This window comes from Jatropha curcas, chromosome 8, assembly GCF_041381405.1.
Source record: "Jatropha curcas cultivar XTBG-Jc1 chromosome 8, XTBG_Jcur_1.0, whole genome shotgun sequence".
NCBI classification, from domain to species: domain Eukaryota; kingdom Viridiplantae; phylum Streptophyta; class Magnoliopsida; order Malpighiales; family Euphorbiaceae; genus Jatropha; species Jatropha curcas.
Genome location: NC_143158.1, coordinates 28,067,651 through 28,093,982, shown reverse-complemented (window position 1 = coordinate 28,093,982; position 26,332 = coordinate 28,067,651). Strand labels below are relative to the sequence as shown.

Below are 26,332 nucleotides of genomic sequence, written 5' to 3'. Positions count from 1 at the left end.
TGACTGCATGGATCATTGTGTATGATTAGCAAGTTTCTATAACCACATTCCACATGTTTTGTGTTGCTTTTGGATTTTAAAGAAAATGGAGCATGTCAAAGGCATTGCTTCTAAAAAAAATGTATCAACCACTTCAACTTAACAAACTACCTAATGATGCAAATTCTTACAATTTCTTGTTGTTATGTCTCGACCAGAGTTGGATTGCACCCATTGGATGTGGAAGTTGGAAGGTGGTTGCGCAAACATGCACCGGGAATTAATCCTATAGTAGCAATGAATAAATCTGAATCACTTTGTGATGGCATTGGCTCTATTGCTGATGCTGCGGAGGAAGCACGTCTGCTAGGATTTGGGGATCCTATAGCCATATCTGCTGAGACAGGGCTAGGTATGACAGCCCTTCATGATGCTCTACGGCCTTTGCTTGAGGATTATATACTCAAAGTGCTGAAAAGTAAGATTTCCTTTCCTTTATTACATTTTTTTTTTCCAGATTGAGGTTTAGTTATCTATATTGTGGTGAGTAGGTCATGTTACTTTGTAAAAATATGCATGAATAGCATTCTATCTATGAAATTTTGGAATTCCTTACGTGCATTCAGAAAGTGCATATAAGTTATATGAAGTAATTAACTGTGTAGATGTACCTTGGCTCAGCAATGAATTTGTTTTGAGAAGAATTTACTAGTGAGGCAAGTATGGAAAAGGGAAGGTGTTCTTCTTTTTGATATTGAGATCTGTGATATGAAGTAGCAACAATATATTTACATTTCAATTATAATTGTTCATGCAAATTCTTGACAGCTACTACATCCTTAAAACATAAATTGATACTACCATGACAACTTTAAGGTGCTGTAATGCCTCCAGGCAATGCTTTTTGATCAGGCATGCTGCTTATGTAGTAGGGCGTTCTTTTTTTTATTCTTTCCCCTTCTCCTTGTTTAAAAAGGGCTGTCCGATGCACAAAGCTCCCACTATGTGCAAGGTTCAAGGAAATCGGACCACATTCGGTCTATTGTATGTAGCCTTGCCCTGTATTTTCACAAAAGGTTGTTTCCATTACACGAACCTGTGATCTCCAAGTTACATGGCGACAACTCTACTGTTGTGCCAAGTCTCCCCTTTTGAATTATGTTAAATAACCATTTGGGAAGAAAAATATCCTTTTTTAATTATGTTAAATAACCATCAAAGAAGAAAAATAAGGAATAAAAGAAGTTAGAGGGCCACTGGATCAGGTTTTCTATGCTATGTGGTTCCATGGACTTGGTCAAATGGAATGTATTTGCCCTAACGATGTTGTAGATAGTAAAGTGATAACATCTCTTTATTGCATACGAGAATGAGTTGACATTCTCTTAGGAGTCATTTGTTTGGGCTGAATGGTGAATTTGAATCAACAACTTATTGAACTGAAAAGAGTGATATTAAGAGTTTGTTGCTGAAAGATTAAGATTGTTTGGTAAATAAGATATTTGAATAATTTGAATGTGCGCATTTTTTTACGTGTTTGACCTTTTAGAATTTTACATATTATGTATTTTTTACATAATAATAAAATTGACATTATACTATATAAGATACAGCCAAATATACAAATTTAACTTATTATTCAACTATTAGCATAATATGATTGTAAATGATATAAATGTATATTTTTCATATACAAAATACAATATAAATTTAATTTAATGATGAATGTCATAAACTAATTATGTAAAAGTTAAAAATAGCTCATAATAACTTAAGAAAATTACTACAAAATATAAATTTAAAGTAGATCATCTATAAGTCACTATATCCTAAAATATAAAGTTAAATTATATCCAATATAAAGTCCGTTTACATGGTAGGATATAATTTGTGATTTTAAATATTAGGTGGAGATATTTTTGCCTCCCAGTCAAAAAAGCTTTTTTAAAACTTACCGAATGAGTTAAGAAAACTTAACTTTTTTTAATAAGCTAATTTTTTTGCCTTCATATTGAGATAAGCTGCTTATCTGAAAAGACAAAACAAAAACTTATTTTCTTTTTATCCGAATCAACAAGATAGATGTCTAATAAGCTATGATAAGCTCAAACAACCACACCTGTATTTTAATGTTCTCCACGTCTCTCTTCATTGTGTTCTTCCGCTCATCAAGTATTTCCACATTAACCTAACCTTACCAGTTTATACCAATGGATTTATCGGTACATCGAAGAATTTTCATGAAAATATTGGTCTTCCAATGCTCCAGAGCACCACCAATATGTCAGCTTTTTTTTTTTTTTTTTTTTTTTTTTTTTTTTTTTTCCATTTTTAAAATTTATTTATTCATGTAGATAATAGGCTAGAAAACTTAAGAATTCTGTATGAGAAGAAGATATTGGTTTTGACTTTTGACAGAGAGAGACAGAGATGGATTTCCATATTCTATTAATCCCATTCATAGAGTTTGCCTAAACAGATACAATTAATGGGATTGAATTATCACTCATAAATAGTAAATGCAAGTTATTGGCCCACAAAAATAGGGTCCTAGAGTTGAGAAGGAAATTTAGATTTTGTATACATGAATTAGTTGTTCTTAGGCATACAGTCTCTTGGTTGCAACCCCAAGAATTGATCACTGTAATTTGTATGTGCTTTAGTTTTAACTACACTTTAGTATTGTAAGTGGCTTTTGTTGATGATCTTAGCGGTGAGTAACGAGTACGTAATATCTTCCAACTCTTCTTTTAACCTTATGTTTTATTTTGATTAATCCTAGATGATTGTGATCAACTCCATAGCAATAGTGCCAGTCATGATGATAGCCCATGTGAGGTTGAAGACACTAAGGTGCCATTACAGTTAGCTGTTGTAGGGCGGCCCAATGTTGGAAAGTCAACCTTGCTGAACACTTTGCTACAAGAAGAACGCGTGCTTGTAGGTCCAGAGATTGGTCTAACTAGGGATTCTGTCAGAGCTCAGTTTCATTTCCATGGGAGAACCATATATTTGGTAAGTATCCAAACATGCACTTTGTTATGATATTCTTGACTCATTGCTTGGTGAATCATGAATGTTCAATGTATATTTGCTCATAATGTTTTGATGTGTGGCTCAATTTGAAATATGTTTTCCTTTTGTGTTAATAGAGAGAATAATATGTCAAGAACAACCCAAATTCTCAAGTCTTAGGGTTGCTATGTGACACATTTTTAGCTCATCCTGATTAATGAGTATAATAGTACTAGGTGAAGCCCAATGCACTGCGTGGTCACTTTATTACCTTATTATACATCATTATTTTTTTTAGATAAATAATATTACTTATTAAAAAATGAAAGATATATAGACCTGAAATAAAAGATTAAAAGTGTAAAACCTTTTAAATTTGAAATATATCAAGCTGTGACATATTATTTTGAGTGGTAAGATACATAATTTGATTATAAATTATATAATAATATAAATTTTCATAATCAAACATTAGAACGTTAGATATAAAATTTATGCTAAAACTAAATTGAAATAAATAAAGAATATGTTACATTTATAGAAACAATTTGAAAATTATTATGAACTCATGAAGACCCTAAAATTAATAATCAATTACATATAGGTAAAGAATCAATGGGTATATATCTAGAGAGAGACATAGAAGCGGAAACATTAATAGGATAAAAAGATAAAAATTACTTACCTATTACAATAAACCAAAGCAGAAGAATAATCTGAATACAAATTAAGAATTGAAAATATATTTATGATGGAAACTCATTTAACTCTAATATTTGAGCTTCATTTAATTTTATTGGCATAACTTCGAGATTATTATGTAATGTCCAAACTTATAGTACTTTGTCAACATATGTGTCATAAAAAAGATTATATTTGATGAATTATAGAAATACTAAGAGTGATATGAAAAACAAAAATAGAGGAAGAAAGAATACGAATGTACAATTCTTTGCGTTTACCTTGTTGACACTATTTATTTGCATTTCAAAATTTGATTTGCAAGCCAATACGAGATAAGTATAAATAGGATTATATTTTTTAAAAAAAAAGAAGTGATCCATAAGCCAATATGTAGATAAGTATAGGTAGGATTATATTTTAAAAGTCTTGATCAAAATTTTGTAAAATAATAAAGTAATATGTAATTTGCAAGTCAATCCACAGATAAGTATAAAAGAAAAAATAAATTATAAATGATTAAAAAAGAATTTTTAAAAGTAAATGAAATGAATGATTTTAAAGTGAAATTTTGTGAAAAAATGGAAAAGGGAAATGCTGAAAAAAATAGGATACAACTCGCTTCTTAAATATATTTTTTGCTTCAGGATATATATATATATATATATATATATATATACACATATATATATTAAGATTAAATTTAATTAAACACAAATATAATAATCATATAAAATAAAATAAAAATGAAAATTACAGAAATGTATCACAAACTAAGAATGAAACTCTATAGTCATAAAAATCTTTAAAAACTAAAGAAATAGCAAAACAATAAATTATTTACCTCAATGGACTTGGGATTGAAGGAGAAAAGGATTCCTGCCAAAAAAAAAAAAAAAAAAAAAGAATTGGTTTAAATTCTAAACCGTTGGAAAATTTTGAAATTGAATCTTGATAATATAATATCAACACAAAATTTGCTATCAGATATCTATCGGCCAATGTAAACCACCATCTTTCCAGCAATAGGCTGTTTCAAATAAAAAGGAAACTGGGTTATATTCCCTCTAATTCACAATTTTGCTTACTATCCTTTAAGCTTACTTGCATTATTTTCAGTCCAACTTTTATCTAAATTTCAAATTAATCCTCCATTTGCATGTTGATTGATTTTGTGGATTATATTTTTTTATACTATTGCAATACAGATGCAACAACTGATGGGGAAGAAAAAATAGTGTGAATGGCACCCATATTGACATGGAAGTTTGAATGCAAAAATCTACTTCCTATATACCATCTACGGTCTTTTAAATGGGTCTTTAATGGTGAATAATAGGGAGGGTTGGTCATTTGCTCTTTTCCACTTTCCAACAAATTCTAATTGTGCTTTCAGTATTATGAATGTGTTTGAAGTTCTTCCTCTCTAATTAGCATTTGAACTTTAATTTTATGTATTGCCTGGAAATTTGGATATAATGTTGAATCTGGCAGATAAATTAGCAGTCGTTATATGAAGAATGTTACAAACTTGGCTTTAGATACAATAATATGCTATGAATTACAGAATTCTGGTTTGAATTGTAATTTGTTCTGTCTAGGAAGCAACGGGAACCTCTAGTAGTCCAATGTTCCCAACATTTCGGTGACTGAAACCTCTCGGAAACATAAAATTTTTTCCCATTAACCATTTATATCCCCTTTTCATATCTTGTAATGTCGCGTGTTTCATTTCCGTTTCCATGCTACTTAGTGTTCTGTTGTTACCTTTGCTTATTTGTTTAAATTGATAATTTATCCAGTATAACTTTTACTCAGGTTGATACTGCAGGTTGGTTGCATAGGTCAGGGCAGGAGAAAGGACCATCATCATTGAGCATAATGCAATCAAGGAAAAATTTGTTGAGGGCTCATGTGGTTGCTTTAGTACTTGATGCAGAAGAGGTGCGTTTGCATAATTTGTTATCCTTTATGAGTTTTTTTGGCTAGGGGAGGAAGAATGGAGAGAATTTATCTCATGATGAACTGTGTTTCTGGAGAATAAAACATGAATATTGTGAATCTGACTATTAATTTTACTTAGAAATTTCTTGGTGCTTCTCTTTTTTGCTTATTATCTAGTATAGTTTGCTTTCTTTGGCACCCTCTTGTCTGTATCTTCAAGCGCCAGAGGAAAAAAAAAAAAGAGGATAAAATTGAAGGGCATTGGAGCCTCCTTTTTTGTCATGAAGTTTGGTGAAGATTCTTTTTCAAATATCAGGCTAACTACCAAGTGATCACAATAGCTGAAACAACTAAAAATGATGAAGATGCTGTCTCTAATAACATAATTTGGAGAAGATATACTCTTTAACTAATGCTCCTGCTGTTGCATTATCATACATGTGGTGATCAGATTGCAAAAGCTAGACGTAGCATGACACACTCTGAAGTAGTCATAGCAAGACGGGCTGTGGAAGAAGGGCGTGGATTGGTTGTTATTGTGAACAAGATGGATCTTCTTAAAGGTAAGCAAAATTCAAAGTTATTTGAGAAGGTCATGGAAGCTGTTCCTTCAGAAATTCAGACAGTTATACCACAGGTTTGTCTACTGAAATTTTATCGCTGTCGTTATTTGAGGTCTACATATACACATTTTCTTATTGCATAGCCCAATTTTCTTTTGTGTCTAGAAAAGATCCTTTCTTTGATTTTCTCTGTTTGCATTTGTTTTTCCCACGCTTGATGGATCTTGCCATAGTTAGCTTTTGTTTACTTGTATCAGAAAAAACTTATGGTAGATATTTCAATTGTTTGTGGGAAGTGAAGAAAGTACGGATGGTATTTTGCTTTTTATTAACCACAGGATATAGATTATTTTAGTTCTCACTTCAGTGAGTTAGCAGTGAGTGCTAAACAAGTGTCCTCAAAAGATCAGCGCACTAATTATTTGATTGGGTAACTGGATCTGATTTTCTGGACTAATTAGTCTCTTTTCCCACCTTTTTAAAGAAAATTGGTGCGAAGTGGTAGTGCAATTTAGTAATCATGAAAATGATTAATTTCTAGATTTTTTAGCTCCATTTCTTCAAAGATGTGTTAGGCCTGTTTAGCATTGTTTTTGAAACTGGTTTTTGCAAAGCAGTAATCATTCTCTTAGTTGTTTTTGCAACAGTTAGAAACTTTTCTGAGACACTGGAATTTTTATGGCCAAAAACATTCTAAATGCACCTTAAAGGAATTAAAATTGCTTCTAATCTAAACATTCAAGGGGCTTTTGAAAATGGGATTTGTATGGGATTTGTGGCATCAATGCAAAACAAAGCCTTCCCGAGTGCGACTTGTGCCGTTTAAAGATTTGAGTTTGAGTTTCAGATTGATGATAACTTCATTTCCTTTTATGACTTTTGAAGATGTGAATTACAAGTGGACTTGCTTATGACGTCAGAAGTATCTGATAGAGTCGATCAAAGATTATTTTATTTGTTTAGAAGTCAATAAATATGTGCTTTCATGTGACCTTATTGAGAACAATGCATGGTTTAGTGTAAGAGCATTGCTAGGAATAGAATATTACAATAAATAAGCCTTAATCCCAAAACAGTAGGCGGCATCGATTATATGAATCCTTTGTTTCCACTCTGCTCTATTCATAATTAAGTTTGCACTAATGCCAAGAAATAGGTCTTTTGAAACAATTTCTCTTTATACGGTCTTAGGTCTACCCAGTGGTGGATTCACAGTGAAAAAAGAGGGGTCAACCCCTCTTTTTTTTAGAATTTTTTATATATGTATGTATATTTATCTAAATTAATCCATAAAATTCAGTTTATTTATGTTTTTGACCCCTCTTTTTTCAAAAAATTATATATTGACCCCCCCAAAAAAAAAAAAAAATTCTAGATCCGCTACTGGGTCTACCTCTTCTCCTCTTAGCACTCTGCCATCAGTATATCACATTTACAAACTAAGGCACATGGGATCTACTTAGGACATGAGTATCTTGCCCTTCTGTCATTTTATCCCTAGCATGTGCTATTTGCACATTTTGCTGGGTGTGAGCATTTATAATTTTGTCCAATCATATGTTACCATAAATCTATCTTAACATTGTATTCGGCAACATTCATCTTGTGAATATGTTGGACCATTGAGGCCAACATTCACTCGCATATAATATTGCTGGTTTCACCAAAGTTCTATAGAACTTGCCTTTTGCTTTATAAGGCATCTTCCTAGGAATAGATGCTAAAAGATGAAAACTTCTACAATTTGGGGTGGCTTTTTGGATATAACAGTTGATTAAGCTTTGCATGCAGGTTTCAGGAATACCAGTTGTATTTATTTCTGCATTAGAGGGGAGGGGCAGGATAAATGTTATGCATCAGGTCATTGATACATATGAAAAATGGTGCTCAAGGTTACCCACATCTCGGCTGAACCGATGGTTGCGTAAGGTTGGTGGCATAGATAGTTCCCTTTTTGCTTAAACACCAGGATAAATAATTTGTTAATAGAATTCTTTGCCTGATTCCCTAGGTTATGAGCAGACATTCTTGGAAAGATCAAGCTGCGCAACCCAAGATCAAGTACTTCACCCAGGTCAAGGCTCGTCCACCGACTTTTGTTGCTTTCACAAGTGGAAAGACACAACTTTCAGATACAGACCTCAGGTTTTTAACGAAATCTCTGAAGGAAGACTTTGACTTGGGTGGCATTCCCATCCGGATCATGCAACGGTCCGTTGCGAGAAAAATTGCCAGTAGCGGGAGCAAGAGCAGTCAGTCACCAGGCAGGACAACTGAAAGAATCTTGTCCGACAAGAGAACTGTTGATGCATGAAACTATAACCTTAGCTTCTATTTTAGTTTCACTTTTTTCTTTTCTTTTCGTGTTTCCGTTGTGGGAAAAGCTCAGTCAAATGTTGAGATTATGTTGCTTTGCCAGTCAGGAATATGGTATTTATATCTTATAGCTTAGCAATCTTATAATTAACAAGATGTAAATTAAGGAACGTATTCAATTTTGGCCTGTATTTAGAGCAGTACGAGTTCGTAGGTGATGTATGTTGAGCATTCATAGTAAAATTTGTCGGATTCATGGAACATAAAGCTGGATGTTTTCTCAGAAATGTCGATCCGAGTGGAGTATCTGCTCTGTGTTCTTATGGAGAAATTTAATTTTTCTTTTCATTTAATTTGATTCTGAAGGTCTCTCAGAAATTAATTGGATTTTAAAGTTCAAAGAATGGTAGAACTAAGATCTCGTAAGCTCTTGGTGAAAATAACCAATATCTCCTTTTTGACAATGGATAGCGAGGGCTTTATGCGCATCTATGGGAACCAAATAACCGGAAAGTCTCTCTTCTCCTCCTTTCTCTTCTTTTCCTTCTTTTATTTTTATTTTTTAATTGTTTTCTTTGGGTTTTTTTGGTCATTTTGTAATCCATAGGGCTACATTAGATATTAGGAGGTAGCATTCGGTTAACCAAGCCGAATCAAATCAAATAAGCTCGATTTCAATCTAACCGAATGTATTTGATAGTAACCAAATCCAAAACTGAACGGTATAAAAATAAAATTGAATTGAATTGGATCGACTTGGTTTAGATTTGGTTATTCCAAATCAAATAAGCAATTTATACGTAAAAATAAATTCAGTAAATTATATATGATAATCAAATCAGAAATTGAGAAGAAAAAAAAAAAAAAGATTTTTCTCACCAATCTAATCGGTGACTGAATTTTTGAAACAAACGGATTTTCCTTCGTTTCTTTCCCATATTTGCAAGTCTCAAATCATCATCATCAATCACACACACACATTTAAAAACATATATTGCGCATATTGCTTTTACTTGTAGGTACTCATTATTTAATTATAATTTTTATTATTTATCAAGAATGATATTTACCATTATTTTAATTTCTAATAAAAAATAATGGACCAATAATTAATAAATATGAATAAAATTACAAAAACAATATTATTACAATTTGATTTCCTTTCACATCGATGTTCTTTTCTAAACAAATTTGAATATTTTATTCATAAAAACAAAATTCGAAAAAAACCCATACAATTTACAACATTTAATTACATTCATAGAATAAGAAAAAATTCAGTTAACAATAAAAATAATAATAATGATTTTCTTATAAAGATAATGATTTTTTTAAAAAATATATAATAATTAAAATAAAAATAAAGTTAAATCAACTTATAGGAGTGACACAAGTTAAAAATTAAATACATGAAACCATGACTAAAGTTAAAATTAGAATAGTTTAAGCATAAAGATAAAGTAAAATTTATAAATTCTGAAAGTTCAATTATAATTGATAACGAATAACTTTGATAACACATAAAATAATAAATCAAATTAAAAATAATAAAAATTAAATTTGATACATCAAAGATCGACAATAATACGTTAAGTATTTGATATACCCTTGATATAAAACTTGTATAGACAAAGTATATATATATAATTTCTAATTAAGATAGAACAAAAATTTTACGATAAGATTATAATTCCTAACTAAGATATGATAAAATTTCTATAGCAAAATATAAATTAAAAATTTTTTAATAAGTATTAAATTTCTCAATTAGGGATTGTATTAATTTTTCTACTTTATTAAATTTATAATTATTTTATATATTATTAAATATTTCTTATTTTTTAATTATTTTATATTCTATTCTTAGCAAAGAGAATTTAGATTTAAATAAGAAAATAATATTGTAACCAATCAAACTAAATTAACTTTATTTTTTCAATCAATAAAATTAAAGTCTTTTAAAAAATATTCCTTATTTGATAACTTTGTTGAAAATTGTTTAAAAGATTGAAGAATATCCATTTCAAATTCAAAATATTAGATTAATGATATAAAAATTTAATATTGACAAATATATATATATATAAAATTCTTAATAATAATTTCATATAAATTGCATTTTCTTATACTTTAACAATTAGTAGAGGAAAAAAAATATATCAAGATCATAAAGATTGTGTAAGAAGTATTGGAATTAAAATAAAAAAATTAAAAAGTTGATCTTACCAAACCTCAAAAGGCTTTCTCTATTTATAGGCCAGTAACATACTATTAACTTGTAATTTATTATGCTACTATTAAAACTAATAAAGACAATTATATAATTGCAATTTTAAGACAAATAAATGTTTGAATTTCATTGATAATAAAACTATTAGCAAATATTATCACCATTAACTTTCTCTATCAACTTTTTAAAATATAAAATTTTCATTTATAATAATAAACAATAATTATGATAAACAATATAAATATTATAATATAATATCAACTTAAAAAGATAATTTATTATACATATTAATTTGATAGTCAACATCATGATAGTTTTTTAATTAAAAAATAGGTTATAATATTATAATTATTTATCAATACATATTAATATGATAATTGAATGGCGATTAATATTAATATTATAATAATTTTAATTGAGAAAGATAGATTATAATATTATAATAATTGTAATTATTTACTAATATATATTAATTATGATAATTGAATGATAATTAATATCAATATTTATAATACTATAATTAAGAATTAAATTATATGTGGCACCATCAAAATTTAGGAGTTCTACGAGACATTACCAAAATTTTAAAAAATTTTATATGCCACAGATCAATATAAATATATATATATATATATATATATATATATATATATATATATATTGATGTGTGGGCACCATGGGGAAAAGAAAATGAATGCAATTATTTAGAATAAAATTTCATTTTTGAAGGACTTTTCTAGATCTAGTAAGCTTATATATCATTTATGTCATGTGACTATAAATTGATTTTTTTTTTTAAAGAAAAAAACAATTTCAATCTATTAAATGTAGTTTCCTTGCATAAATACTTTGGAACTTTCTTTTAACCTCTTTAATCATAAGCAACTCTCATCTTCCAATTCAACTAAATATGAGACTTAACTAACAAAAAGAAAGCTTGTTTAGAATTAAAATACAACTCCAAACCTTTAATCTAGATAATAATTATCTAATTATAATAACCTTTGAAAGAGGGAAAAAGAAAAATCCTTTGAATCTCCCAATTCTATATCCCCTTCTAATAATGCAGCTCCAACATATAAAGGATCCAACCACTGGGAGAGTACCCAAGTCGGACGCAATTAAAGCCCAGTGGACTTTCGGATACCAATGGTTATATATATATATATGTAAAAGAAAGATATAAAGAACCGAAAAATTATTTTTTTTTGAGATGTAAATAAAATGAAATTGGATCTGCCCAAGTAGGTCAATCCCCAACCTAAGAAACTCTTCTATACAAATGATGTATAGCTGTTTCTTTTAGGAATGTCAACAAAAAAACTTTGCACTTTAGCTATGAAACAAAGAAGCCTATAGCAATATTATTTAGGTCCCAGGAGGGGAGGGCACAGTAATTATTATATCACGAAAACCTACTAAGTGCTAGTGTAGTACTCTTTAATGTAATGTAGAATCTTAAAATAACTTTTGCATTAGATTAGACTGGTCTAATGTGTTAGTTCAATCTTCAAAAAGGAGATTAGGAACATTTTTTTAATATAAAAATATAAATTTTATGTGAAAATTAATGAGTTGATGTTTGAAGTAGAGATGTATATATAGCTCATATAGAAGCTAGTATCTAGTGTTATCTAAAAGATTTTCTGATAAGAAATCCAAAAGCAAAGACAGATTTTCCTTTGGAGATTTTAGTTGGTCACTTGGTTTCTTCTCACCCACCAATAAGCATCAAAATGAGACAAGATCATGTCTCCCTTTTTGGATTTTGGCTTGTGATATATGGGACCAAGTCCAACCCTTCTTCTGTAATACTTTCCAAGGGACTATAATGTACCTTTGTCTCTATATACTCTCTGGGTAACAATCATGGTTTCATCATTTTCTGAACTTGCACTGAATATCTTGAGAGAGAAAGAGAAAGTTCTACCAATCACTCAAAATCATCATTTTAGTCCAAGACATTTCTGAGACCAATAATGGAGATTACCTTTAAGCAAATGACATAGACTAGACTGCATACTGTAATAGTCACAACATGATTATATATTCTTTCCTTTTTACACTTACTGAGAAAGAAAGAAGAAAAATCTAACGAGTGAACCGATTAGTTTCGACTCAGTAATTGTTAGATTGTAAGTTCCAATCCGGTAAGTGTCTAATAACCAAAACAACAACAACAATAGCTAACAAGTGAAAATACGTACCCCTTTATTTTTTTCAGACACTTAATCACAAACTATATCTAGTTTAATGCTAAAATTAACAAAATTCCTTACTATAAATCAAGACAACCCTACTAATTAAACTCAAAACCCTAATAAAAAAAGAAGATCGTACATTAATCAATATCAGCAGCCATATGCAAAAGCTAATGACATTAGAGTTGATAATTAATTAGAGAGAACCCTACACACATATATATATATATATATATAATTATCACTCGCAAAAAGTGTATATATATATATATATATATATATATATATATATATATATATATATAAAAGCTAAGCATATCTATATATATATATATATATATATATATATATATATATATATATTAGTTCATTGATTACTTGAATGGATTGTTAACGTTGAAGTCTCTATTTGCTTCTGTGATTGGGTTCCACTCCCACAATCTCTCTGAAAAGGCAGCTGGTAGCTGGTTTGGTAGCATGTTGAGAGGCAGCGCCGGCGCCACCTGCGATTGAGGTGGTGCTATAATGGAGAATTGTGAAGAATGTTGGTGTTGATGACTAGTGTAATAAGGTGGTTGTTGTTGTTGCTGCTGCTGTTGCTGGTTGTGGTGGGTAATGCAAGCTTGCTGATAATTTACTAGTCGATGAAGATCATCAACCGGATTCGAAGAAGCAGCGAAAAGGTTTGTGTTGTTGGATAGTAAAGAGCAAGCTTGTCTGGATTGATTCAGAAATATTTCTTCTTCTTCTTCCATTGTAGCTGGTAATCCAAGTGAGGTACTAATTGCAGGCACTATATGTGGATTATATGCATTATTATTAGTCTTAGACAATACTAAAGTAGTAGTTACATCTGAACTACTACTTCCATCTGTTTCACTCATTTTCTCCATTTCTATTTGCTGCGATTGAAATCTTTCTATAGAAATTTGATGCTGTTTTTTATCAGACTGAGTTCCTCTAGACGATGAAGCTCTCGATGGGAGTGCGCGAGGGAGAGATGGGTGATCTTCTACTCCTGCTCTCTTGTAAACGCGACAAAGCGAAATTTCAGCCTAGAAAGAAGCAAGAATTAACAATATTAACTATAGGTCATGTAGTATAAGGTTGCAGTAATGGCTATGAGGAGCATTCAATACATATATAAAGAGAGAGAGAGAGAGAGAGAGAGAGAGAGAGGCTACTTCGAGTCGGATTGAGAATTCAAAGTTGAAGCTTGATGGTGCTATAAATTTTCTTGTGAAGAAAATAGTAATAAATTGTATTAAATAACAACAATATTGGAAACTCTAACTCTCAACTTTATCTTTTGAACTTTTGGTACTTACATATATATTCAGATTGTGCACCTGCAACATGTGACCAAGTAATAACTTTTTGCAATTCAGGACCTAATTATACAACTCTAACAACTAGGGTTAGTGAAAAAGAGGGAAAAAATTTGAGTCAAGACCCATATTTTATGATATAGCGTGCAAGGTGCAGAAAGATTATAGAATGAAAAGAAGAAACAAGAAACACCCTTTAATAGAGAAAGCTTCATTTCATTTTCCTGTAGCTGCAATAGTACTAACATTTTTACCTTTTGATATCGTTCAGTTTCGTGCTGGGGCAAGCGATATTCATTCATGATCCAGCTCGTTCGAATTCCTTTAGGAGCTTTACCAGAGTAGAAAACTAGGGTTTTCTTTAACCCAATTGACCTCGCGTTCTCCGTTCGGATCATCCGGTCAGCTCCTGTTGCTTTCCAGTAGCCGGAAGTAGTCACCCTATTAGGCCGGTCCCCGTTTCGATATTTTCTGTCTCTTGGCACATAGAAGAACCATTCTTTCTCTCCAATTGCTGCCAGAGCTATGATAAAAGTACCAGAATATCATGAATTAAAAACTTCAAAATCATATTTGTTGAGAAAGAACAAGAAATTGTACATAACAAAGAGCAAGAAATATAATAATACCGAGTTAAGTACACAATCCTATCCATGTGAATTACAAGAACCAAACCGAATTGAATCGAATCGAATGAAACATGTGTATTTGTCAAGTATTGTTCAGAAACAACATTTTGCTATATGTTGTTACTAAAGAATAACAAGAAATAGTACATATTAATAAAGGATGAGTTAATTAGAATAAGAAATTCAATACATGAATAAAAATGATCGAACCAAAGTGGAAAGGATGAAAGAATATTTGAATAGTTCTTGAGAAAGAACACGAAATAGTACGTAACAAAAAAACAAGAAAGATGATAGTATACGAGTTAATAATAAACCAAAACCTACAATTCCTATATGGGCATATATATATTAGCATATACACAAGAAAAAAGAAGTAGAAGAAGAAGACAGAGGGAAATGAAAAGTAGTCGGAAAAGAAACAAAAAAGGGATGACCTAAAAAGAAAGGGAATATATATATAAAACAGAAAAAAAGGATTTATAATATACCAGGAAGTTCCCAAGGGTCATAGCGATAAAGATCCAAGAAAGTAATGAGTTCAACGTTGAAACGTTTGCCCTCAACCTTACGGCGAAGGTAGAACTCTACGAGTTCTTCTTCAGTAGGGTGGAAGCGAAAACCAGGCATAACCATGTCATGTTCATGGTCATCATCTTTAGTGGTGGTGGCAACAGCGGTGGCGGCGGTGTTGTTGGTGGAATTGCTATTGTTAGTGGTTGTCAGGCTCATGGTTGCTGCAATTGCCATAAACTAATGAAGCGGAATTCATAAACTCCATTTTGGGGTCTGGGCTTCCTCTTTATAGTTGGGGAGACTTTGGGACACAAAGTGTACGAATTGAGTGGTGCAAGTGGTACCCAGAGATAAGACATGGTCTTAAATAAAATATAAACTATATACTCAAATATTATTACTTGATATATATTTTCTTTTTCTTGGAATAAAAAAGAGAGTTAATGGAAAGATCTACACAGCCTTCAGGCCCTACAAGTAAAGGGTATTCCTATAAGGTGTTTAAGGAGGGAAAATGACATCTCAAGAAGGAGGACAGAGTGGCTACAGCACTATGCGGTGGTTTTTTTTTTGGATCTTTCTTTTACCTTTCAAAATTTTTGTTTCTTTTCTTTTCTTTTTCATTTATTCAACCTTCAATTTTCTTTTAACAAATAGAAGTTCATTTATTCAACCTTCAATTTTCTTTTAACAAATAGAAGTTCATTTAAATTATACCGATATAAGTTACGATCAACGAAAATAAACTGTATTTTCTAGATCAACTTTATTTATAGATCAGAAATTTAAAAACCTAAAATCGTTATTATTGCAAGGAGCGAATATCATCCCGACCCAAATTTATACATGTTTTATGACTTTATTTTAGGCATTTAAATTTTGATCTCAACATCTCAACTTTTGATTTCAATGTGTGTGCTTTAATTATATAATTTAGGAATTGATAATTTTATTTATGTAATTCATTCATAGATTTTTTTGTTGGCAAATAAATATTTTAATTATATTAATATGACTGAGGAAAAATTTAAAATAACTGAGATCTAAACTCGAGGCAATTTTCCCCTCACACATTCAAAACTAATTCAATCATATTAAATTAAAAAAACCTAATCGAATACATCATTAATTAAATCATTTATGGATTACTTCACCTAATTAACACTTCTAACTTGATTATAATCATATGAAAAATTCCATCCAAACAATATTTATTACCAAGATTTCTCACATACGAAAAATTCCTTCTTTGCTGCACTCATGCGAATATTTTAAGAGAAAGAAGTTTCTTCGCAAATCTACTTTTCACTTTTCATAAAAAATAATTGCGATTTTTGATAAGTTTTTGGTGATCATTTGTTTTGTGGTTTTAGTTTTGCAGTAGGTTTTTACTTCTTATTGCCAAATTAGGTCTTTTGGGTGTACAAAGAAAAGTCTGATGGCTTGGGTGTAGCTCCCCAAGGATGTGAATTTTTTCCTGCTTGCAATTTTATCTTTTCTTAATAATATATATATTTAATTTTGCTAATAAAAAAAAAATTTCTCACATATAAGACATGCAAAGATCTTGATTTTGTTGACTTTCAGTGCATGTATGTATCTAAAACGTGTCCAAAACACAGAGAGGTAAATTAATTATTAGGTACAAAACACAAAGACCTTGCATTTTTTTTCCCCGTCAAAGGTTGGGAAAAATTACTGAGGCATAGTACTATTGATCAGCATATTAGGGTTTTGTGGGGGACTAAATTTAATTAGGAGTTGAAATAATTAATAGAGAGCGAATTTAGTTTTTTTTATTAATATACTATCAATATTAAGTTATTGATAGTATATCAATAGATTGTGTAAAATTTTTGTAAACATTTCATTCAATTTCTTTATTCTATACATAGTCTGTATAAGTAGTACATCTGAATTTAATATTTAAGTTTTAAAATTGGGATTATGTATCACCCTAGGCGAACATCGGCTAAGCACAAAGTGTAAGTGAAGTACATAAAATTGGGTCAAAACCTTCTTAATAACCTAGAAGATTTCTTACTAGTCTAAAGCTTGCCCATTCTTATGTACTTCATTTACACCTTGTACTTAGCCGATGTGAAATGAAGTCTAACAATAGAATAGAAATATACAAATTCAACTTTGTACTTTTATGAGCAAATTTGTGGCATTTTAAACTTTATAAAAAGTTCCACTTTTATGAATTTTGTTAATATCGTACATTTTTTTGTATTAAAACTAATAATTTTTAATTATACACAATCTTAATTCAATGTACGGTTAGTACAACTTAAAAAATTATTTTCACGTTTTCAAACTATCCAATAGGCATTCAATTGATCTAATTTTATAAATTGGAGTATTCAATAGAATAATTTTGTAAACTGAAGTGTTTAATAGTGTAATTCTAATAAGTTGAAATATTTAATAAGTTACATAACCGTGAATTGGGATTAAGATATGTAATTAAGGTAGAGCAATAGAGTATTAATGGTTTTAAGAAACTAATCTTATGCCAAAAAAGCGATATTAAGAAAGCAAAATGTTAGTGATATAAAAACATTTTTTTGTAATTTTTTTTCTCCCTCACACCCATAAACTTAAAATTTAATGTTGATAATATGCTAAAAAAAATATAATCTCTTCAAAATATATAGGAAACTGTGGTAAACAATTGTAAATAATTTTTCATGTCATTGGCCAAACGAGAAATTAATAATAAATTTATGGATGAATTTAGAGTTTCCCATTCAAAATTTCTGTCATCAAACACAGCATAAGATTTTTTTTTTTTTTAATTTTCTTCAATATATAGAGGATGTTTTATATTTTCCTAAATTTTCAGTACTATAAAATAGATACTTAATCATTAAATTACCAGTCAAATGACATAATTATGACTTTTATACACAAATTAAGTTATTTATGAAAGAAAAGACAAGAAATTTATCTTTAAAAAAAAAATAAAAGAGTGAAGAAATGAATATAGAAATATAACTGGTAGGGAGGTGGAGGTGTGGGGCTAGAGGGGGAGCAAAATGCATATAGGTGGGGGATGGGAAAATATTGAGTCGTATTGTGGGTTATGACGAGTCAAGCCTTCAAGTGAAACCCGTGACCTTTCCTGTTTATGACAATTACTTTCCCTCCTCTCTCTTTGTTTTTATTGTTTCTTCACATTTTTTTATTAATTTCTTTCATTTTTTATTTTTTGTTCTTCATCATTTAAACCCTTTTGCATTTACAGTAGTTAAAATTAGATACTATGTTCTTTGAATTAGGGTTTAAAAATATTTTATTTATCCATTAATCAACATTACAAAATGATTATCATTTCACTAACAGTGTAACAGTTGCTCGCATAGCAGTAAAATTCCGAATATCATTGAATAGAAGCACATAAACAGTCTCTCTGTCAAAAAAAAAAAAAAAAAAATAGAGAGATTGCTGCATGCAACAATTTTCAGATATTTGTAACATGGGCATTTGTTAATGGTGGTGTCAGGTTTCAAGTGAACAAGAATAAGCTAAATGTACTGTATAAATTTTTGCTTTGCTATATTGGTCTTCTTTTTGGCAGATTTTGCATATGGTTGCTGTTTCTGGGATTAATTGCTGAGGCGATTGAGCAAAGTAATGCATTGGATGCAAATACGAAGATTAAGTACATGAACATGATTGAACATGAAGGATCAAATGATATGACGGAAGTTAAAATCAGAGATGTTATAAATATTTATATAAATGTCAAGAACTACTTAAATAATTATGGCAAACCTTAGGGACGAAATAATTATTTTCCCTTCTTTTAATAGTGTAACTACGAATATAGGAGTTAGAACTTCATAATTAAGTTTTCAGATATTTGGTCTATCCATAAATCAATATTACATATGATTGTCATTCAATTACAGTGTAACAGTTTTAGGTATGACTTCGGTGGAGATCATAGATTTGAGTCACATAAACAATCTCTCCACAAAAAAGTAGGAAGAAGACTCCATTTATAAGATCTTCACGGTGTTCATACATGTAGAATGTTTCATGCATTAGATCGCCTTTTGACCGTTAAACTATAGAAATATTATGAAAGGATGCATTTGACATGTAATATATATATATATAATGGGTTTTAATCTATAGATTTTTGTAAGTCTAATATTAATTATTTAGTTCACATATATATTTTATGATTTATTATTTTTTGATTTTTATAGATATTTTATATTAATATCAACCAATCACTACTTAGTACTGTTGGTTTATCCAAATAACTTTTTTATTTTCCTTTTTTTTTTTTTTTTTTGGTTATGTAAAAGCCAAACCGTGTCTTATTATAGAACTGAAAACATCATATATGGGTCCTCAGGAATCCAAGAAAAAAGAAATTCTTCACTCACTTATTTTCTCTCTCAAATATTGTTATATAATTGTAGATTAAGATATATAATTAGCGAATTAACTAGCCAGTGAGACACTTGCAGGAGAGGTTATATGTCTGCATGTGGGAAGTGACACTTTCTTTGTTTTGTCATTTTCTTTTGAGTCTTCAATGGGTGATGAGAAAGAAAATGAAAATCAAGTCATTCCAGAACCATCACCACTTGACTCTATTATATTATAATGCATATGCTTACACGTTTTTTAGATCAGATATAGAGAGTAGAGAATTTTCAATGACAATGACAATTAGTATATATAATACGAAGATATTATCATCAATTTCTATGTGTTCGTTCGTTCGGACGGATATGTATTATTTAGGTAAAACTCTCTTTCAACAATACCGACTTGAGATTTTAAACCTTTAACCTTGCACGTATCTCCTATAATCCGACCATCTACTGATTACTTTAATAATATATATATATGCATGAAAAGTGAAGAGATGGATAATACTGGAGGGAAGGAAGATGAAACCCTAAAGTCAGTGGTTAATTGAATCATCTATATACTTCCAATTTTAGAATCTATCTATCATTTCCTAATAAAGATTTGGTAGTAATGAAATAATAGTTAGGTATGTACTTTTAAGCAAGAATGATGAAAGTTAGGCTCATTATTTTCACCAACCTCCATAAATTATTCACCCATATAGCAAATTTATATTGACTTTTATATACATTTCTTAAGTTATTGCTTCTATTATTTCACAAGTAATAGTTATTAAGTCTTCTTGGAAAACTATATATTATATTTAGCTTATTAGGAAAACCGATTTTTCTCACCAATTTTTAGATTCTATTAACACGATGAGAGATTATTGGAAGAAATTTTTGTATTGTATCGGCTATCAGCCGCTAATTACCAAACACATACGATCTAGCTATTGATTAGATACGAAACAATAACCATCATATATAGTTGTTTTCCGGTGAATCAAATGCCTTTGAAGACTCCTACTTTTATAATGGGAAATAAATCTAACATTCAAAGAACTTTCCTAAGACTTAAAATTACAATGGTAAAAAAATGAATTGACATTGTTTCTGTTAGTTGGTAAGAAGTAAAAAGTATTGCATCACTTTCAATTTTTATTTTTTTATTTTTGTTTTGAAGTTGGAATTTGGAAGAAAATGTCAATCGTAGAAAGTTGTAGTGGCGCTGCCTGCCAGCCATTTGACTCCAGCTTTGAATATTCTCTTCTCTTCACTTCCTTTTATTCTATTTAATTTGACATTTTTCATGTAAACAAAAACTCCATGATGGACGGAAACGCGTTGCCGAAATGTTTCTTCCGTCATGACTTCTAATTTTATTTTATTTTTTGCATTTGAACTTTAGTCTTCAAGTCATTATTTTTAGAATAAAATAGGAAGATAGGTCTCTACAAGATTGGAGGTTGGATTTATGAAAAAAATATTTATATATGGTAAATAGTAGTTACAAAAGACTGATCTAGCACGATGAATTCTGTATGACACAATATGACGGGTCAATCGATCTATAAAGAAATTTTAAAATTATATTATTTTTTCATTTTAGTGTACGATGAAAAACCTACTATAGATATTATAAGATCAAAATATAGAATATAATTAGTTGATATATATTTCATTAAGGAAATTAAAAAAAAAAAAAGGACTTGAATTCAAGATTTGGAGATATGAAATTGAAATCCAGAAAGGCAAATTGTGTATTGAACGATAAGGACAGTGTGTACATAAGAATAAGAATGGGTCCAAAATGAAGATGGGACACAAACAATTATATCAACAAACAAAACAGCTACAGTGAATTTCAAACCTCTAGCTAGATTTATAGGAAGGAAGGAAGGAAGAGAAGAGAAGAGAGAGACCTTAAAATGGGATTTCTCATTTCTAAAACCTGAACCAGAAGTTTACAAGACAAAAACATTGACGGTATGTAAAAACACAAGACAAATAAATGAAGGAAACCTCCATGCATGATCATTAATTATTAGTTCCTCATGCATGCAATCGCAATGCTTGCATCACCCTTTTTTTTCCTTCAAAAATTAAGTTAAAAAGAAAATTTTTACCCGTTTTTGTAGTGTGGGTTTAGCTATATATGGTGTAATTGGAAATGTTAAAGTAATCAATAATCTAATTAGACTAATATCAATTTGACGTTTGTGACTGTCTCTCTATAAGTATTTTTTTTCCGTTTCTTTTTCTACGAGAAATGACTCGAGTGGTAAGACGCATTTGGATTCAATGAACCTAAAATTAAAAAGTATAATGTGGTGTGAAAAGGAGGCAAAGGTAGGTAAATGGGACTGCGTAGAAATTGAATGATGAGAGGAAGAATAAAAGTGACCTCGTCCTCTGCTAAAAATATCTTTCAGAAGGATTCATATCATAGCCCTGAAAAGGGTTACTGAAATAGAAATCTTCGATTGCAAGATTTTAGAAAAAGGCCAAAAAAATCAAACCCACCACCCCAACACATAGCTATGGATGGGACCCATATATCTTTTGGTTAGTTGAAGGGTTTTAATCCCTTCTCGTGGCTTGGACTCAATTGGCGGTTGTCAACCCTTTCTCTTGGCTCCTTTTGCATCTATATAAATATTTTTAATCCTAAAGTTCGTGGTCATGTGAAGCTTAGATTGTCTACTCAAGATTTCCAAGATTCTGTACAATGCAAACCATTGCTAGCTATACCTCACATATATGCATTTCACAAATTTCATTAAATCACTTTTTTATTTATTTATAACCACGACTGTCCAAAAATTGGTTAGGTTCTGACTATGTTTGGCTTGAGTACTGTAGAATTCATATAGGGGTCACTTTTCCAGTACGGTAATTTTCATATCCAATATTCAAACTCGATATTTTGGATAAGGGAAAATGATCCCAATCACTCTATTTTAACCAACATTAATATAGAGTCACTTTTTTGTTTATTCAATTAGAAAGTGTTAACCACGTGGATGGCAAGCATAAAAATTTTACATTCTTTCAATAAGGTGCGCTTTTGGATAATCGAATTTATATTTTCATATTTATGGAGATTGAGATCGATTACTATTCTAACCAATAACAAAACTCGTTGATTATTCATAATTTATTTTTAATAAAGCCAAATAAATATAAATAACTTTTTCTTTATCTAATTTACATATTCTGAAATAGGAAGATGGTATGTGATATTATTTCATCACTTAATCAAACAACATATATATATAAAAGAATTTAGCATAATACACATATGGACATAGAATGGACACTTACAAGTTGGATGCTTTGGATTGGGCAAACACCGACCATTTAGATAAAGACTGAGTTAGGTTTCTTTGTGGTCTTTTAACCGTCCAACCAATCTTTTAGTGTGACATATTTTTGATCAGTCATTGTTATTTTTTGGCATGTTCAAATTGAAGTCCCTTCAATAAAAATCAAGAAAAAAACAAACCCTAACTTTTTTAGAGGAAGTCTTACATTGAATCTACCCTAAATGTGTGATGTATGTCAAGTATGCATTAATTCTTATTTAGGTTATAATTCAATATGAAAAGTGCCCTATTGTTTTGTTTCTGCCTTGGTGATGCTGAAATCCATATCTTTGTCCATCTAATACCAGTTTCAATTCATTGCTATATCATTCTAATTTCACTTTTAATTTTGAATTGAAATTAGGGTTTGGGCTTATTTGAAAAAAGCAAATTCAATTATTTTTTATTAATATTAATATTATTCAGGAAAATTTAACAATACCAAGAGCTATACTCAAACCATCGGTCAATTAAAAAACTGTTTCTTTATTTTTTATTAGTATATTGTTAAAAATATCCTTATTTAAACCGAAACAATTTTTATAATTAGTTTGGTATGTAATAAGTTCATACATCGAATGCAGGTAAATCTTTCCCATACATTAACTGTACTTTACTGCAAGTCAATGAAATATAAATTATTCTCCCAATATTTACTTTGACATGTTCTCAGAACCCTAGTTTTTCTTTTTAATATCATGACATCCTTATCTATTTTCATGGTGCTGGTTATACCTCCCTCTTCTTGTCACTCTTTTCCTATTTAAACTCACTGCCAAAAACTAGTTGGTGTGAAAGACTCAATTTCATCTATTACTCAATCATCAAAAGCTTCATGGTTTAATCAATGAGATGTTGGAATGAGTGGTTCAACACTTTTGTTCTACAAGTAAGATTGAGGATTCAATCTTTACACATAAAATAAAAGGTTCAATCTTTATAGATGGAGTAAATATTCGATCAGAATGCCTTATTTCTTAATGAATTGATAAAGTAGTGAATAGAGTGTCGTGTTGATTATTATTGGAGTATTTTGCAAATTCACGAAATCATAACAAGTAATAAAATAACCCACAAGTATTATACTAAAATTATTTTAACCTACTATTATTTAAATGACAATAAAAAAAATCTATCTAAGAATATTAAAAAAAGCAATTATAAAAAATATATATTTATTACTAAAAAAATTATACAAAAACCATCCATGTATAATTAACTTTTCATAAAATAATTTTATAATTTACCTAAGCAATATGAAATTATAGTATACTTATGACCCAATATAAACTAATGAATGCAAAGGAAATTTTCATTCCCCCCAAAGGGGATATTAAATAGATGGAATATAATGAAATAGAGCCACTTTGAGGTTCCCTATGAGAGTTGAATTCAATTATTTATCATTTAAGTGTTTAAATAATATATATATATATAAATTCAAGATGCGCAAAAACTTTTGTGGCACTCTTAATTTTTGAGAATCTATTTATTTCTCTAAAATTAAAAATCTAGTAATTGTACATCTTTCCATACTAGCAATAATATTTTTTTTTTCTTTTTGTGTTTGATTTTCATATACAAAATATTGAAAATATTGATTTAATGTGTAAATTATTATAATCTTTTGAAGTAATAATTTTCACGATTTTTAACTATCCAATAAATATATAATCGATCTAAATTTATAAGTCGAAATGTTAAGTGATTAACAAATACAAATTCAAATGTTTAATACGCGACTTCAAAGTATCAACTTGTGCATTTAAATCCATATAACATCTATATATAAAATCAAAACCCTAGGGTTGCTTTCGACGGATTTCTTCGCTGCAACGTAAAAAACAATTTGGCTTCAATAAATTGTTTGCTAACGAACCACTTTTCAGATTTTTGTTATTAGCTAATTAATAACATTAGGTTTCACTATGAATATGACATTTAGGGTTTTTATCTACAAAGAAGCTATTGTGACTTGTATTCTCCTGCAATTGGCAGCTTTCACATATATATTAAATTTCACACCATGCTTGGTTTCTGCAACTTGCATATAATGCATGATTATCCTTAATTACCACTTTATGGGGACACATTGTGTAGAAATTCCTCATCAAATGTTTCAGAACTCCCAAAGCTTCTTCAACTTTGAGCACCTCAATTTAATTCAACTTGATCCTTTACATAAAATTTAATGCTTCCAAATTATATATATATATATATATATATATATATAGTAAACAAGTCATTTATTAACTACTCAATACTCAACTTGGAAAAAGATTGTTGGAATTCATTTACAAACTTAATGAGTTGAGTTCAAGCATATTTATCAAGCTTGATTAGAGTTGAGTTGGAGCTTTTTGAAATGAGTCGAAAGTCTCACTATCGAACTGATAAACCTGTAAATGGATATGGGCTCATGTTCGAACTTATGAATAAGTTGTAAATTTTATTTTTTAAATCATAAACCATAACTCATTTACAACCTAAAAGGCTAAATGTTATTAATGAACTGAATTTGAGTTCAATTAATTAAGCTCAAATCAAAGTCAAGCCGAGTTCAAGATCAAATATACTTTTAATCAGTCGAACTCGAGTTACAATTAAATTAGGCTTAACCCTAGTTTATGATCCTATTTGAATAATCACACACATAAGATAAAGGGAAAAAAAAATGTATATCATATATTATTTTATCACATAAACGAGTCATCCTTAGGAAGATCCCAACGTTTCATGGTGCATACATCATAGTTTTGCAAGAAAAGTTAAGAAAAGAAGAGAAAAGGAGCAATGGGATTGTCTCTCTAACCTAACTTGAAAAGTGATTCTTTTGAACTTAAATTCGATACATAATCTTCATTTTATTGGTTTAAAGAATAAATATTCCTTAACAAGAAAACCAAGATATTATGAACACCATGTAGATAAGGAAAATACACAATTTTATAATGAATGCTACGTGGAATTATAGATGTACATCCACACAATTCTCAATCTGCGACTTTTCCTTGCAATGATTCAATGAAACGATACTGTTTCTAACTTATCTTCTTTTGTCTCTTTCCAAGTTTTCCTTGTCATTAATCCAATTGGAAATGTTCAAGATGTGGATTTCTTTTTTCTTTTGCAATAAAATGGTGCATTCTTTTAAATAAAGATATTAAAGAGCAAATTGATCATCCT

At 29.8% G+C, this 26,332-nt stretch overlaps 2 protein-coding genes across 2 annotated transcripts; one reads left to right on the top strand and one right to left on the bottom strand.

Moving 5' to 3' along the window:
• Positions 1-197: 197 nt before the first annotated feature.
• On the top strand, positions 198-8,765 carry LOC105639402 (GTP-binding protein; the record flags this gene model as incomplete). Its single annotated transcript, XM_089725306.1, is given in 6 exon segments — positions 198-457; positions 2,762-2,994; positions 5,494-5,619; positions 6,071-6,256; positions 7,974-8,111; positions 8,194-8,765. Coding segments are annotated over 6 exon segments (1,246 nt in total), but the record flags the coding sequence as incomplete, so codon positions are not given.
• A 4,507-nt stretch (positions 8,766-13,272) lies between these two features.
• On the bottom strand, positions 13,273-15,734 carry LOC105639404 (uncharacterized). The gene is made up of 3 exons (XM_012223453.4): positions 15,378-15,734; positions 14,512-14,780; positions 13,273-13,984 (listed from the first exon to the last, which is right to left on the bottom strand). Exons 1-3 carry the CDS (start codon positions 15,634-15,636, stop codon positions 13,304-13,306), a joined length of 1,209 nt encoding a protein of 402 aa, XP_012078843.4. The 5' UTR covers positions 15,637-15,734; the 3' UTR covers positions 13,273-13,303.
• Positions 15,735-26,332: the final 10,598 nt, after the last annotated feature.